This window comes from Lycium barbarum, chromosome 2 (genome assembly GCF_019175385.1).
Source record: "Lycium barbarum isolate Lr01 chromosome 2, ASM1917538v2, whole genome shotgun sequence".
NCBI lineage: Eukaryota > Viridiplantae > Streptophyta > Magnoliopsida > Solanales > Solanaceae > Lycium > Lycium barbarum.
The window spans coordinates 149,301,735-149,312,650 of record NC_083338.1 but is presented as its reverse complement, the minus strand read 5'-3'; the positions used below and the strand labels follow the sequence as shown (position 1 = coordinate 149,312,650).

The 10,916-nt window shown below is 34.8% G+C and overlaps 2 protein-coding genes across 2 annotated transcripts; both read right to left on the bottom strand.

Annotated features, from left to right (window-relative positions):
- Positions 1 to 493: 493 nt before the first annotated feature.
- On the bottom strand, positions 494 to 1,939 carry LOC132628046 (large ribosomal subunit protein bL31c). Its single transcript, XM_060343736.1, has 3 exons — positions 1,783 to 1,939; positions 1,536 to 1,686; positions 494 to 831 (listed from the first exon to the last, which is right to left on the bottom strand). The coding sequence occupies exons 1-3, from the start codon at positions 1,849 to 1,851 to the stop codon at positions 662 to 664; spliced, it is 390 nt and encodes a 129-aa protein (XP_060199719.1). The 5' UTR covers positions 1,852 to 1,939; the 3' UTR covers positions 494 to 661.
- Positions 1,940 to 4,549: 2,610 nt separating this feature from the next.
- LOC132628045 (mannan endo-1,4-beta-mannosidase 7-like) lies at positions 4,550 to 8,642 on the bottom strand. The gene is made up of 5 exons (XM_060343735.1): positions 8,072 to 8,642; positions 7,354 to 7,548; positions 6,790 to 6,912; positions 5,728 to 5,930; positions 4,550 to 5,159 (listed from the first exon to the last, which is right to left on the bottom strand). Exons 1-5 carry the CDS (start codon positions 8,384 to 8,386, stop codon positions 4,736 to 4,738), a joined length of 1,260 nt encoding a protein of 419 aa, XP_060199718.1. The 5' UTR covers positions 8,387 to 8,642; the 3' UTR covers positions 4,550 to 4,735.
- Between the last annotated feature and the right edge of the window lie 2,274 nt (positions 8,643 to 10,916).

The following is a 10,916-nucleotide window of genomic DNA, read 5'->3' as shown; positions in this document are numbered from 1 at the left end:
GTCACAGCACCACGATCATGTTTGCTTACTGGGTTCTGGATAGAGTTTAGATTTTAAGTGAGTTTCATAACACAAATACAGAGTTTGGACCAAAGCTATTGGGTTCTTCTGTACCCATCTGCCCCCGTGACAAGGGATCGCTGAAACGATCAGCTTTCCCATCACAGAGATAACATTATTCAAGATTGTGCGAAATTAACAAGTTTCGTACCGTTTATTAAGCATAAAGGGGAAGAAGAAAGGGAAACCGTGAAATGCAGCTTATTTGATACAATTGGCGGTGAAGTATGATCAATGAACTGCACCTAAATTCCAAACTGGTAATAGGTTATATAAGTTTTCTATATCCGTTCTGCTCTATTTAAACTCATTTCATTCCAATAGTTGAAGCCATGATGCCAATCAAAAATAAAATAACTCTTTGCATTCAAATTAAATGCTCTAACAACCCTACAAACTGATGAACCATACAACAAACAGCAATTATAACAACTTGAAGAACAAAGACTCAAGTTTTATAATTCATTTCAATTCATAGAACGAGTTCACAGTTCAATCCATCGAAACAAACACAAATACACAAACAACCCCTAATAATTTCAGTTAATCTCCCCATTTATCAACGAAGTAAGGGAAAATACAATATAAAACACAATAGTCTCTACTTCTTCTTGGTAGCTTTCTTCTTCTTAGGTGGAAGAATAATCTCTCCTTTGAGAGTAGGAATTGTCATAATCTGTGATAACCCACTAAACTTCTTCCTGAATTTTTCTACTTGGTCAGCATCAAGAAGAAGTGCTGAACGACTACCTTGGTAAAATGGGTGATTACCTGTTGGAAAAAATAATTCAAAACGTAGGAAATCAAAATTGGTTAGCATTTTATATTTTAATTCATGTCTAAATAAGATTTATATAAAGGTAGGGGTAAATTCTGCCTACATCTTACCCTCCCCAGACCCCACTTGTGGGATTACACTGGCATGTTGTTGTTGTTTGTCCAAATAGCATTTATTTGGAGAGAGGTGATTAGACAGGACCTGGCGCAGTTCCAGCTTACTGAGAACATGACCTTAGATAGGAGGTTAATGGCAAACTCAGATTAGGATAGAAGGCTAGTAGGTAGTCCCACTTATCATTTCATACTAGTAGTCACAGTATTGCTCGATAGTTTCTCGTCCTTTGGTTTCTACTACTATCTGTTGTATTTCGTACTTCGATTATCTTATTTATCTGTGACAGCTATTGCTCCTTTTTTCAAACTGTTTTATCATGGCTTAATCGCTTTCGTTATTTTCATTTTCATACTGTTTTGAATTACTTGTCCTTACTGTCATGTTTTCTCTTAAGCCAATGATCTTTTGAAAACAGTCTCTCTACCTCCCAAAGGTACGGTTCGCGTACACTCTATCCTAGGTTGTCGTTGTAGTACTGTTATAAATAGGAGCGATGCTAGCTATTCTCATATTGAGTGGAGACTGTACAGAGCATTTAAAGATTCAAAGAGATTCTGAATAAAATATTTTCCTTGATTACCTGACCAAACATCAACTGTGTACTCCTTCTTCGTGCCACCTGTAGTCATCACGTGCTCTCCATTACAGTAAACCTTAGCATCATCGTAGAACTGAGGGTGTATGTCCTTCTTCCTGCAGCTCACCCGCATCTGATCGCTCCCAATTCCCACCTGTAAATTCAAGTACATATTCCTTCAATTATTAGTTTGATTATTATTGCTAATTAAAAAAATTATGGGTATTGAATTGGAGGGTAAGGAGAGTACTTTCTTGAGGGAGAATGCTGGAGGAGCGACATTTTTTTGGAGGAAGGTGTTTGAGAGAGTGAGCGCCATTGTTGTTTGGTATTCCTTCCAGAAAAATGGATGAGAGATGGAGAAAAAAGCGAGCAATGGGTTTGAAGATTAGATTGCTTATCTCAGTTTACTGGGCTTGGCTAATGTAATGGGCCGCATATTCACTTATTGGGCTAATTGGACTTGTTACATTTTTTTTGCGCGGACTCTCTTCAAATGCGCTGGTCCTTAATTTTGGGGAAAATTTCATAAATGACTAACTTGGAGGCCTTATTTTTGCTTTTTAGCTACATTTTACCTATTTACATTACGTAGCAAACATATAGCAAAACTCAGCACTTGTTACTTATTGTATTCGCGTCGCTGTATTCATGAATACAGTCATTAAAAGTTGCTGAATTTTGTATTCAGTTTAAATGTATTCAAACTCAACTGTATTCATTGTAGCTACTTTTACATTGTATTCACTTTATTATATTTAATCGGTTGTACACAAAACACAGAATTTTGCCCTAAAAAAGTTAACCAATACACTCAAAAACTGAATGCAAAGAAATAAAATTCACTCTATTCATTTGTATACACTTCAAAATTCAAAGTATTCATTTGTATACAAGAAATAAAATTAACGAATATACTCAAATATAGAATACAAGAAATAAAATACACCCAAACACTGAATTGTATGCTAAAAAATTAATGAATACACTGAAAAAGAAACACGATTTTTCAGATCCAGCACCGAAATCTGACCGGAAAAAGCCACCATCAGCCAGACTCCGACAAAGCAACATTTATCGACGGTGAAGATCTGATGTATATCCAGTCAGATCCGGCCAATATCTGACCGGATCTGACCGTCAAAGTTTGCCAGAGAATGATGGAAGGCCAATCGTTGAAGATCTGATGTATATCCGGTCATATCCGGGCAAGATCTGACCATTAAAGTTCGCCGGAGAAGGATGAGAGGCCAATCGGTGAAGATCTGATGTATATCCGGTCAGATCGGCCAAGATCTGTCCGGATCTGACCGTCAAAGTTCGCCGGAGAAAGGTCGTGGTGGACGGCGGCAGAGCAGTGGGGCAGAGATGGGAGGGTTGGGTTAGAAGTGAATAATGTGATGATGTCTATTCTACTTTGCATATATATATATAGCTATAAGTTGTATTTAACATATTACTATTAGCTATGAGATGTAATTATTTTAAACTATAGCTACTGTATATAAATATGTGATAGAGTTAGTTATGTTATGTAGTTTTTCCTTAATTTTGTCCCTCAAATTGCTGGTCTAATTTCTGCCTTTCGCTTAAAAAAGTGTCCGAAAATACCCCGAATTTCTGGGTTCAAACCCCATTTCAGCAAAAAAAAAAAAAAAAAAAAAAAAAAAACGCAAGCCAAGACTTCGTGTAAAGTCTGCCTTATAGGGAAAAAGTTTGCCTTGCGAAATTTTGCAAGGCAGTTGTTTTTTTTTTACTCTGTTGGAATTCTACAAAGTAACTTTTACCCGAATAGGTCTAATTTTGCTACAAAACTCTGCCTTGAATTTTTTTTTTACTGAGCCGGAGTTTGAACCCAGAACCTCGGGTATTTTAGGCGAAGGGAAAAAATGAAAGACCAACAATTTGAGGGCCAAAAATTGAAGACCACCCCCGAATAAGGGAAATCGTGCAAATTGTCCGAATTGTTTTAAAGGAAATTGCACAATTTTCCCTTCAACTGGGCTGGTCTTTAATCTTCTTTGCCCTTCAAAATCGAACTTATGTCTATCGGGGAATAAGTTTTTAAGGGCAAAATTCATTCGAGTATAACTTATGGGATGCTATGATGCGAAAATATAAATTTATACCTTACGAAAAAATCGTAGGGACAAAAATTAAAGACCAACACAAGATAGGGACGAAGGCGCCAATGACCCAATCACCGACCGGCCTGTATGTAGACGCCCCATGGGAGTAGGAAAGGCCCAATTCTACAATTATGATTTTAAGATTAAACTCGGGCACTCAAAACTCAAAAGTCTAAATTATGATTTCTTGATCATTGATAGTTTGATACAATCCACCATGGTAAAACCTTTTATATTGCATATTTAAACCGAAGCGATGAATGCAAGACACGTGTATTGCATATATATACTAAGGTTAAACTTTTTAAGAATTAACACTAAATCGTTCGGTTTGATGTAAATGCATGATATGAATATGTATTTACCATCTGTCTATCCTTTTCGAGAAGTGTAATACAAATTTGACATATCTATAAATTGAATATCATCCTTTTTTATTTGTATCTATCGTTCACCAGAGACCATGATTGTCATGATAATTACAATCAAGATTAAGATTTGAATATCAATTATAGAAACTTATATCGTGTTAAAACAAATTCAAATACGTCGCTCTATTTGGGCGTACTCATATCCACATGCTTTTTTTATGTTTGTTTTTTTTTAAAAAAAATTATTCGTTGCAGAGTGTTGAGGAAGGTTAACCCATAGGCAGGATTTTATATTAAATAAATATTGGATTAAAAATGCAACAATCAAAAGATGGGTCATGGGACCATCATACAAAAATTTGAAGAGTATGCTGCCTTGTGGGTCACATTTTCCCAAGAGAGGAACTTAAAGTATATGCTATGCTTAACGCTAAATACCTTTTATACTACCAGTATATTTTAACGTGATATACTCATACACACAAACAATGACACTGATATATTCGAAGCCATAATAAAGAACTAGAATACTTTCTCTTGCATATAATATGTCGAACAGTTCGTTACAATAACATGACCCAACTATTTTTTACTATTAACTTTAAGTCTATAAACCTATTTCTTGGATATCCATCTCTCGGAGAATCTGAGTCCCTCCAATCTTCCTCAGTGTTAGCATTTTGATAAGATCAATTACTTCTCTTCAATTTCCATGATCAATCTTGTCCCTTGCTCTCTTCCACTTCTCTATATTTCTCAGCCTTGCATACATCTTTCTGATCTTGTTAAGCCTTTTGGACTGCTGGAAGATTATATCAGAAACACTGGGACTCTCACTGAAAATAATCTCATATCCATCTCTATATGAATCCATTCCTTCAACCATAAGTTGCCAGAACAATCCACCTGCCGCCGCGCCTCCACTTCTAGCTGACCGAAATATGTAGGAATAAACAGTGTTGAAGACTAAGTCTCTCTGTTCTGGTGTAAAACCAGGGCCTTTGTATGTTTTACCAAACTCAGCAAATATAAGTGGTTTTTTGAGAATTGATTGAGCATCTTGAATGTGAACTCTGAGCCAATCGTTAAGGAAATTAAGTTGGGCTTCATCATCTGCACCTGTTAACCTACATGAAGATTCATGTTATATTTCGTGACAGAATGACTGTTTGGTACGACAGAAGTCATTTCATGATGTTTGACTACCCGATAATATAATCCGAGGAAAATATTTTTCACCGAATGGGGGAAAAGAAGTCATTTTCCATCACAACCATCACAAATAATGACTTCAAATCACTGCTCGAACCACCAATTTGACATTATTATCATTTAATATACTCAAAAGTTTCACCGAAACACTCTCTAATTTGCTAATATTATTATGATAATCTGTAATGTGCATTTTTTCAGGAATATATTTTTCATTGACCAACCAATCACTGAAATATATTTTGGGGAAGTCATACATTTGGCCGTTCGGGCAAAAATGTTTACAGTCGCTAGCCAATATACATATATTATACACTAATTATACATATATTACACATATGTCAATTTTTTTTGGGTGGGCAGTTATTTAAGTTAATTTCTCAAATATTTTTTCATAAAAAGCATTTTTAATGTAAAATGACTTCTGTCGTACCAAACGCTCTAAAAACCGAAAGCTATGAGAAAAACATTTTAGATAACTACCATTGATCAGGGTATGAGTGAACAGTTGTAAAATCAATCTCTGGAATTTGATTATTTGCAATGAAGTCTGTTCCAACTTGAAAGTTTGGATTAAATTGCTGCTTTTGAGCATCTGAATGTCCATAAAATCCTTCTAGTCCAGCTTCTACTAGGTGATTATTGTCTATGGATTTGATGTATGAAGCCATTTCTGTTATCCAAGCCTGTAAAACAAGTAGAATCGTGATTAATCTATTTTCCTCTTAATCGCAAAAATTAGTAATAATAAACATTTCATCCGACACAAATCACTAACAAGTCCAACTTAGTTGTAATATGTGGCCAGTAGGAGATGTACATAATGTGCATGATATAGAGTTTAAATCTTATACTCCAAAATTTACAATAGACCAGCCACTATTATGTGGTACTATTATGTGGAAAAATGGACTCACTAGTCACTACCTAATTCAGAGATGGGCCAAAGTCGGTAAGGATTCACTGCATAATCCTACTAAGCTATCACAAGAAAAACAGGGCTTTCCACTAAAGTTTAACTACTGGCAACTGCAACAATGACAGGCTGAAAATAACTTTGGATTTTGGCATGAAGTTATCTTTATGTGGAAAATCACTTTATGTGGAAAATCAGAACACATGATAATAGTAAAAGTTGAATCTTTCTGTAAAAAAAAGAAGTGCATTCATCATGACATGATGAGCCACTTAATTTCTGCCTTGTAGCTTTATAATTTTCCCTTTTAGACTAATTACCTTCGAAACTCGCGAATAATAGGTTCACTCCTCTACCCTTTTCCATTTAAATACTTAGTTAGCTTGGCACAGGGTTCGAACTTGGGACCTATCAGTCACAAGTCTCTCAAGCTTTTGTCAATTGAACTAAATTTATAACTTTATAATTTTCTCCATAACCATATAAACAAATTACTTATTCGTGCATTATTTCTAACCAAGAAGATGTGAAGTTTTTTGAGGAAAGAAAAAACAAGAAACGTGGTATTTAAAATTGTTAGTACGTAATTATCTAAGGCAAAAAGAAGAAAGAAATTAAAGTGTTATTACCTGCATAGTGCTTCCTGATGGATCTGATTGACATCGGGGCTCATTCATAAGCTCCCAAGCCATTATGGTGGGATCATCCTTGTATTCAACTCCACTTATGCTGTTGCGTCTTGTTAGAACTGCCTATTTAGCACCACATATTAATTATTTCTCGAAAAACGTTTTTTGTATAGTTTCAGTATATTGATGTTTAACTTTTGGTTAATAGATCATAAATCAATTCATCAATATATATGTTGTGATTAGGTTTGGGAAATACAAATATACAACTCTTAACCGAAGCCCGATGTAGCAGTAGTGGAGCTAGATTTTTCACTTTGATGTTGTATACAGACACACCCACGGTCTCAAACTCAAACTATATATGTACATATATCAAAAAAAAAAAAGAATCATACAAAAAAAAAAAAAAAAAAAAAAATATATATATATATATATATATATATATATATATATATATATAACTATGCGCATTATTAAAAGCTAGGCCCCTACCACTTCCTCTTCCACTCTAAAAATAAAAAAATAAAAAAAAATAAAGAGGAAATCTGTAGTATAACATACCTTAATATGATTCTTGAAGTAGCTTTTGACAACATCATTTTTGAAGAAATCATCCTCTGATGTTAAGGACTGACCCTTAGTGTTTGCCCAGTCCACATATTGTTTCTTTCCTCCAAAGTCATTATAGTTATTAACCAAGCTCAAGATTAACTTAATCCCATTTTTCTCAGCTTCAGATATGGCAAAATCCAAACCCTTTCAATAATCAAAAGCAGTATTATTACACCTCATTAAACCATAACACATAATTACAACATTCCTAAAGCAACAAAAAGATCACGAAAATCTCACATAAAATTTTAGAAAATAAATAAATAATTAATGTGATTTCTTCTCATTTGTCTTAAGCCTCAACGGATAAAATTAAGCAAATAGGGACTCCATGGCTTTGAGGGAGGTTTAGCCTAATTGCCTTTTCGGAAAAGAATTTCTTTTTGACAGAGCTTCAAGCAAGAACAAAAAAGGCCCTCTTTTCGCTAATGAATCACTTAATTGGAATAAACGGACTTAAGTTGATATAGAACAAGTCATTTTCCCTCCTGTTTCCAAGGAACTGTATCAAAGTAATAGGCACATTTAAAGCTGTGGGACTGGAAGGAATAGAATGCCCCGTTAGAATGGGCATGACAGTCGATCATTAGCTTAATTTCCGATATTTCCAAACACCACCATCATTAAAAAAAAAAATACTAGAAAAAATCAAAGAAATGAAAAAAACCTGAAACATGTTTTCATGGTAGGATCCAGGATAGTACTGAAGAGGTGAATATCCACCATCACTAAAAGCCCATGTTCTTCCAACAGTGAGGCCATGGCTTGCAGCATCTTGAAGAGCAGATGAAACTTTGTCTCTCTGTGATTGGTCAGAGCCAATAGACATTAGCCAATAAGCATTAAATCCATTTGCATAAAATGGGCTACCATTTAGCATAAAATGCACCCCTTTTGTTTTGATAAATCCATCACTAATCACATCTGCTCTAACATGTAGAAATAAGTAGAGGAAATAGATAAAAGAAAACCATAGCTTCATTCTTCTTGATTCCTTCTTCTAAAATAATTAATCCTAAATTAAGGAATTTAAGATTGTGTCTGTAACTTAAGGCCTCTTTTTTTTTTTCTTTTTTTTCTCTCTCTCTCTAGTGGCACAAGGAAAGCACTTAAAATCGAGTTTTAAACAGAGAAAAGTTCTATAAAAGTTTTAATTTGGGAAAACTGTTCATATATACTATTCCAATTCATGCGGATCCGTGACCATTTGACAATTTGTCACTTTTTTTAAGCTCCTTGCTAAGGACCTCCATAATAATGACTCCGTTTTGAATACATTCACATATTATTTTATCTTTTAAGACTCTTAAATATAACGATGTTATCCGGATTTTTTCTAAAAGTATTTAAACCAGCTTTTACATAATGAAAATCGTGCACAAATGAAGCTTCAACGAACCCAGTTGATTTAAAATAATTAGATTGTAATTTATTTGTTTCACAACCTATATCCTATTGTATGGGATAATGTTACGTAAATGAAACCATAGAAATTGGGTAATGGCCTATGGGTATACGAATGAGACTGAAATGACATAGGAAATGTTAAAGAACAACATCGACTTGCACGTTACAATCATAAACGTTATTTGCAATAATGATTTTTGATTCTTTTTTGGTAAAAACGTAATGACTTCCTTTTTCTTCCGTATTCCTTACAAAATACCTGTAATTGGTATCACCGTACCAAAAATGGTAAGCCGTGTTTATAAAGCCTAAGAAAGGAGCACGTTCTCATTAATAGTACTCCCTCCGTTTCAATTTATATGAATTCATTTGACTGTGTACGATATTTAAGAAAGAAGGAACACTTTTGAAACTTGTGATTCAAAATAAGCCTTGAAAATTTGTGTGGCTGTAAATCATTCATAAAGTGAATTTGTTTCCAAATTAGGAAAGATGTCATTCATTTTGGTATGGACTAAAAAGGAAATAGGTTCAAACAAATTGAAACAGATAGAGTAGTATTTTACTCTCAAAATATCTCAGAAGGCATGATGCATCGTTTCATGACGCTTCATTCTATATTGCAGCATTAATTATCGAACCTGCGACTTTTTTAGTATGAAAAAAAAAACTAACACAATAAAAGAAAAATACATAACTAGATTCTGTGCGTGAAAGGACCAAACTGTAACTTTTTTAATCCTTTCACGCACAGATTTTGTGCGTGAAAGGCTACTTTTTTTTTAAACCTATCAAAATCACGTCTTTCCATACTTTGGGCAAAAGATTAGTCATGTTTCAAAACTCCGAAATATCAATATTTTATATAGGACTTAATATCTTTTTTTGAGTAAAATAATGTCGGCTCATTACATCAAGTATAACTAAACGTTTGGATCGTCGTTTAGAGGTTCTAAAGTGTCCCGAAGTGAGTTTTTTTGTTTGGAAACTTGTCTTCCTTAAGTTTAAGTGTCATATTTTATAGGGTTTTGATCTAAGTGTTTTATTATTTAGTCAAATCGAATGTACAAATAAAAATATTTTTTTTAATAATAATTCATCCAATACGAGAGGTTTATACTTACTCAAAAATAATTTATTCCATTAAATTATAATACTAATTCAAAGCAATACAATATTAAATTACAGTAACAATACAATCTTCAAGCTCTAGAGGCTCGATTACTTCGAGACGTGCTTGTACCACCACGGACTTGTTGCCCACATCTTTCACTAATATCCATTTGATTGGGTCTATGACTCTGTGAGTTAATGCCCAATTTCCTGATGTAATCCTTGTTAGCAACCATCGAAAACGGCTCGTTCGGCCAATAAGCTTCATTACCAAGTGGGTAGACTTGGCCAGAATATGCTCTAAGGTAACTGTGGACCTTGTATTCTCACGCCACATAATTTGTTACCGTTTTTTTCATTCTCTCAAAGCACTTTACAGCATGAGAACACGGCATGTGGTACGTTTGCCACTTACCACAAGTGCATGTTCTTGTTGCCTCATAAACGGTATGCACGTTTCCACCCTTACCATTGTAATAACCCGTCCTAACTTCATACACATGTTGAATGGGGTCATACCTCGGTCATTTGGTGAAGTTCACATTTTTTTCTATAATGCATCATCTTAGTGTAGGGCTTTGGCATCCATGTCCCGCCTTTGGCTAATATCGCTCCGACCTGCCTTGTCCTAGCCACAAATCGCTCCACAACCTGCTTCAAAGTCATTCTCACCATTGCGGTGACTGATGGTCCTCGAGCACATTTAAGCAAGCCAGTGAAAGATTCTGAGCTGTTTGTTGTGAGCATGCCCCATCTTTTGCCACCATCAGCATAAAGCGTCCATTTTTCAATTTCGAGCTTCATCAACCAAATGTATGCGGGTTCACTAGCTTTTCTGATCAGATCCATTTTTGCAGCCTATTTTCTTTTTTGATGCTCCATCGCAGCCCCCCACATCAATTTGTTTAGAGTGCCATTGTGAAACGTTTATTGCAAATTTGCCTTCAAGTGCCTTAAGCAATAGCGATGGTAAACAAGGGGAGGCTGCCACC

Coding starts and splice junctions, on each gene's coding strand:
- LOC132628046 (XM_060343736.1), bottom strand. CDS start 1,851: ATGGCGCTCACTCTCTCAAACACCTTCCTCCAAAAAAATGTCGCTCCT. Junction 1,687..1,782: donor CAGCATTCTCCCTCAAGAAA/GTACTCTCCTTA, acceptor TTGAATTTACAG/GTGGGAATTGGGAGCGATCA. Junction 832..1,535: donor CACAGTTGATGTTTGGTCAG/GTAATCAAGGAA, acceptor TTTTTCCAACAG/GTAATCACCCATTTTACCAA.
- LOC132628045 (XM_060343735.1), bottom strand. CDS start 8,386: ATGAAGCTATGGTTTTCTTTTATCTATTTCCTCTACTTATTTCTACAT. Junction 7,549..8,071: donor ACCATGAAAACATGTTTCAG/GTTTTTTTCATT, acceptor GATTATTGAAAG/GGTTTGGATTTTGCCATATC. Junction 5,931..6,789: donor CATCAGGAAGCACTATGCAG/GTAATAACACTT, acceptor CTTGTTTTACAG/GCTTGGATAACAGAAATGGC.